We start from the raw sequence: 5,432 nt of genomic DNA on the forward strand, positions 1-5,432 counted from the left end.
CCGGAGGCACCCGCTGGCCGGTGGGCGACGAAGCGAGGAGCCCCGGTGGTCTGCCGGCGAGAGACTAGCCCTGGCCCAGAGCGTGGAGGGCTTCTTGGAGGAAGGGTCGGCTGCCTGCCCACCCCTCCCCCCAGCGCCTGAGCCCTGGGAGCTCATCCTCCCACTCCCACCCCCACCCCCTCGTCCGTCCTGGTTTCAAAAGGCCGGATATCAGGTGCGGGGCGCCGAAAGGATCGGCCCCCTGGGTCAGGCTCAGCTTCCTTCAGCCCCTGCAGTCCCCAGAGTCCACCGGCAGCTTCCTCCACCCGACCCTCAGCTGAGGTTCAGCCCAGTGGTTCTGCTCTGGCTCGGTCCCCTAAGTCCAAGTTAGGGGGTTGCACTTGGCACCAAGAAGTCCCAGAGCACTTGGGGGCCCCGCAGGAGTCCTTTGTACTGGGACACTTTCATCCTTGTAGGATTTCTTTTGCTAGCAGGACGGGACCCTCTTCCCTCTTTAGCCTCCCCCGCCCCCACACATGGCAAAATAAGTGGATACTGTAGCCCTTTGGGGAGCTGGGCCTGATGCGTGGACGCACTCGCGCAAAGTCAACAGCAGCTGCAGTCCACAGCCTGCGGTCCGACTTTGAGCTGTCTGGCTGCCAGCAGCCAAGGTGAGAAGTTTGAAACCACCAGCTGCTCTGTGTGAGAAAGGGGAGGCTTTGCACTCCCATAAAGTGTTACAGTTTCAGAAACCCACGGGGAGCGTTCTGACCTGCCCTGTAAGGTCGCCGTGAGTCAGAAACTGACTCCACAGCGGCGTGGAGTTAGTTGAAGTGTGTCTTCCCCTCTTCCCCTCCCTCCCCAAGAGGGAGGAAGCTTCCAGAAGTGCTTTACATCCTCCCCTGGGGCAATTGTGGAGTGCCCTCTAGGTGGGTAGGAAGGACCATCAGCGTGCCCCTCCCCCCTCCCTCCTCCTTCTGGGTTTGGCTAAGTAGCTTCCCTTCCCGTCTTTCCTTGTCCGCCACCCCAAATTATGTTGCCTGCCTTTAGGGGTCCGCTATGAGGGTAATGTGGTCTCCTGACCACCAAACCCCAGCCCGGCCATTGAGTGGATTCTGATCCGCGTGGTAACCCCATGATGGAGTGCAGAGCCGAAAGCTCCTCCGGGCTTGCTCTGCTGTGGTCGGTTGGCCAGGCCTTTCTTCTGTGGGACGTGCGCACTCTGCCGACCTTTAGGAGCCGCCAAGCACAGAGCACAGACTACTTGCATGACCAAGGCTCACTCTTGATCCCCTGCCAGGGATGCTAATGCTCTTTCTCCTCCCTTGTCCTGGACGCTTTCATTCCAAGGGCTGAGTCGGCCTTGAGATGGCAGTGAGAGTTAACCCCACAGCCATCAATCCCATTCCAAGGCACAGCCACACTCTGTGGGGCTTCCCTGGCCGTCAGTCTTTATGGCAGCAGACAGCCTCCCCTGTCTCCTGCGGAGCTGCTAATGGGTTTGAAATGCTGGCCTTAGCATTTAGCTTTAACCCTCAGACCCTCCAGGCCTGCTTAAGTGAGCACCTATTATGTGATTATCCTCGGCGCTAAATCCTGGGGAAATGAAGTTGATTAACAAAGTCTGTCTGGGAGGAAGATGACCTTTGAGTTCATCCAGTCCACCAACATTTCTGGTGGCGCAGGGGTTACGAGTTGGGCTGCCCTCCGCATGATGGGCAGTTTGAAACCACCAGCAGCTCCTTGGGAGAAAGACTGGGCCTTCTATTCCGGCCAACAGTTCCGGTGTTGGAAACCCCTCCGGAGGCTGGGAGTGTGGAGTTTGATCTTTGTGCCAGGAGCCCTCATGGTACGGTAAGCGTTGGATTGCTACCTGCAAGGTTGGGGTTCAAATTCCTCAGCCACTCAGTGGGAGAAAGTGGAGCTTGTCTGCTCCTGTAAAGATTGACAGGCAGCAGAGTGGCTATGAGTTGGAACTCCTGCAAAGGCACTGAGTCAGGCCAACACACAGCAGGCACCATGAGGAAGAGTTCCCAGGGGACCCTGGATGCAGGGAGCCGCCTTTCCTGTTTTGAAGGCTAGGTGGGTACAAGTGTTGCTGACGTCACTCGTTGCCCTGTGCCTGCGCACAGTGGGCCATCAACCAGGATTGCGTGAATGAATGCGTACCCCCTTTTCAGGACTCACGTCATCGGTTCAGGCATTAGCACTTCCCAGCCATCAACAGTGGCATGGAGAGCAAATGTCTTTATTATAAGAAAAACATGGTGGAAGCCACGCAGTAAAAGACATGACCGTCCTCTTAACTGCTAGCTGTTGGAGAGAGACCAGCGCGTCTGGAGGACTGTGGAGAAGAAGGTGCCTGTTCATTGAGAGGGCCAGTCACCGTTCAGACCCAGCCAATCGAATCATCCAGATACGGAAGCCCAGTGAGGCCACCTCCTTCCATTTCCAAGAGAAGCCAGAAATCCCGATTGGTATGGGAAATTACCAATTTTTAACTTGTTGGCTCAGATTTTAATAAAGAACACAAGGTGAGTCACACAACACTTATCTGTGGTCAGATTTCGCCCCTGGCTGCCTGGGGGTTGTGGGTGGGTGTGGGTGGGGTGATCTATGGGTTATGGGCAGCTCCAGAGAGTAACGCTGTGTACGGCTTTGGAAAGACAGTAGGACCCCCTGGTCAGCTCAGCACTGTGCCCAGTGCTCCTTAAGAGGGCAGTTACAGTAACCCACCCCCCACTCCCGCATGGCCCCCAGTTACATTTCCATTTTCCACAGGGCGACCGACTGTCTTCCAAAATAGTAATCTCACGGTACATCGCGCAATCAAGATGCCTTGATAGCTACTGGTGGTTCAAAAGTGACGTTGGGAACAAAGAAGAAAGATCAATTGCTGGAAAATAGAGCCTTAATGATAGAAATTTGAAAGAGCAACAACTTACTCATTGCATAAATAACCTTTTTTTTTTCTGGAACAACGTAAGTAGCAGCTGTACATATGAACATTGCCATTGCTGGGTGGAACACAGGGTTATCAAACTGATTACATCTGTGGACAGAGATAAGCACCCTGGTGACCTAGTGGTTATGCTCTGGGCTGTTTAACCACAAGGTCAGCAGTTTGAATCCACCACCGCTACGCGGGAGAAAGACGTGGCTTTTCACTCCTCTAAAGAGTTTTTGTTAGTTGCCATTGCGTCAGTTCCGACTCGAAGCGACGGGAGGTGCGATACAATGAAATACTGCCTGGTCCTGGCGCAGTCCCACAGTTCTCCCCTTGCTGAAGCCCATCATTGCAGCCATGGCGCCACGCCATCTCGCTGAAGGCTTCCTCTCGCGCGCCGCCCCTTCACGGGACCAAGCCTGCTCCTGCTCCAGCAACCCGTCTCTTCTGACAACGTGTCCACGACATGTGAGGGGAAGTCTCGCCATCCTTGCCTCTAGGGAGCACTCTGGCCGTCCTTCCAAGGCAGGTTTGCTTGTCCACGGTCCTTCTGCTATTCCTCACCAGCACCAGAATTCCAGTGCATCATTCTTCTTCCGTCTACCTTATCGTCACACGCAGGTGAGGCCACGGAGAATTCCCTGGCTTGGGTCAGGTGCACGCTAGTCCTCAAGGTCACACCCTTGCTTTCAATATCTAAAAGAGGCCTCGTGCAGCAGATTTACCCCGGGCAATACATCTTGCCGTCTCTGGGTGCTGCTTCTGTGAGCAACGATGGGAAGGCCCTTGACAACGTCGGTCTTTGCTCCATTCACCGTGATGCCACCTCATATGTCACACCTCCCAAGTTCCTATCGGTAGCAGCTGGCTATCCTCACCTGGAGTCAAGTGGAGGTCCCACAGGCCCAACCCCGCTCACGGCACCGTGGCCGGACTCCACTCTGAGAGCAGCCCTTCCACAGCCCAGGGCCCTCCTCCGGCACGGTCTCCCGCACGATTCTGCTTCCGTTCCTTAGGACGTCGGGATCTGGCGGTCTTTCCACGCAGTGCGGGAGGTAGGTTTTCAGCGGCTCCTTCCTCCAAAGCGGGGAGGCGTTCTTCTTCGTTTGTCTGTTCTTAGCCTGAAACGCAGCGTTCACTTGGGTGGCCCTGCTGGCATTTGGAATACCAGCGACATTGCTTCCAGCTTTACAGCGGCACACAAGCCACTGCAGTAGGACCAACTGACAGACAGGTGGGGGTGTGAAGAGTTAGTCTCTGGCCGTGATGAGTGCACCGCTCTTCGCGGTGTGACTGGACTCTTGTATGATATGTCAGTTAAACGCCAGTAAGACTATTGGAAGGAAAAAAAAGCCCCAGTCTGGGAAATCTACCAGGGCAGTTCAGCTCTGTCCTGTGGGGTCCCTGTGAGTCACAGCGGACTCAATGACGGTGAGGTGGTATTGTAATTATTCGGTGGAAAGACATGATGGAGAAGCTCAATGTCGCGACTAGACTCGGCCAGTGGCCAACTGCGGAACTAACCACCCAAAGAGAACGCGTCCGTGTTCAAACATTTCAGGAGATCGGATATGATCGGGAACCAACCGTGCTGAAGGGAAGACGTACAAACTGCCCTCAGCCTGGACAGCAAAACAAAGCGAAGACCAATTACGATGTTTCAACAAACAGACACGATGCTGCAAGCTCTCAGTCATGTGTGCCAAGCAATTTGGAAGCTGGCTCCTTGAGCCACGGACGGGAAGAGATGCCCACTGGTGCCCATTCCAAAGAAAGGTAACCCAGGAGAACGCCGACGTGACTGGTCGCCACCACAGGTGTCCGTGTAAAGTGAAAAATTGCTGAAGATCGTTAAAATTCGGTTCCCTCAGTTTCAACAGGAGCACATGAACTTCAGCCTGATTCGGTAGAGGAGGTGGTCCGAGGGATATTGCTGGTGAGCGAGGGGTCCTGGCTGGAAGCAGAGGGCACCAGAACGATGCTTCCCTGTGGTTTCACGGCTAAACAAAGGCACGCGTCATAACAAACTTTGGAGAACGGAACAAGGAATGGAAACGAGACCGCTTGTGGTGCTTGTGTGGAACCTGCGCACAGACCCCGGACAGAGCGCAGGGCTTAAGCTCAGGGAAGGTGTGTGTCCGGGCTGTCTCTTCTTTACCATGGTTATTTCATCGGAAGCAATGATTTGAGAATGCGGGCTCTGTGAAAAAGAACTGGACCATCCGGACTGGAGGGGGGCTCGTGAACACCCTGCGGTAGACAGGACCGGAAACGGTGACTGATGAAGACCACAGCCTTCAGGTTGGGCGAGATTCCCAACCGGACCAGTGACCACCGTCCTGATTTTGGGGAGACTGGGAGGTTGTCGAGGATTACGTGTTACTCAGGTCCACAATCAATGCCCAAAGAAGCAGCAGTCAAGAAACCAAAGGGGAACCCCCCCTTTTTTGGGGGGATAGAACTTTTCAGATACTTAAGAAAAAAATAAAGAGTAGGACCCACCCCC

At 54.7% G+C, this 5,432-nt stretch overlaps 1 protein-coding gene across 1 annotated transcript in view; it reads right to left on the reverse strand.

The window, feature by feature from the left end:
• Positions 1–447, reverse strand: part of OVOL1 (ovo like transcriptional repressor 1) — a 9,201-nt gene extending 8,754 nt beyond the window's left edge. The window contains exon 1 of the mRNA XM_004713536.2: positions 388–447. Coding sequence (XP_004713593.2) covers positions 388–447 — 60 coding nt within the window. The remainder of the gene's footprint in view (positions 1–387) is intronic.
• Between the last annotated feature and the right edge of the window lie 4,985 nt (positions 448–5,432).

The sequence above is a fragment of the Echinops telfairi genome, unplaced genomic scaffold (assembly GCF_000313985.2).
Source record: "Echinops telfairi isolate 266 unplaced genomic scaffold, ASM31398v2 ScPeMD7_7417;HRSCAF=8455, whole genome shotgun sequence".
Lineage (NCBI taxonomy): Eukaryota > Metazoa > Chordata > Mammalia > Afrosoricida > Tenrecidae > Echinops > Echinops telfairi.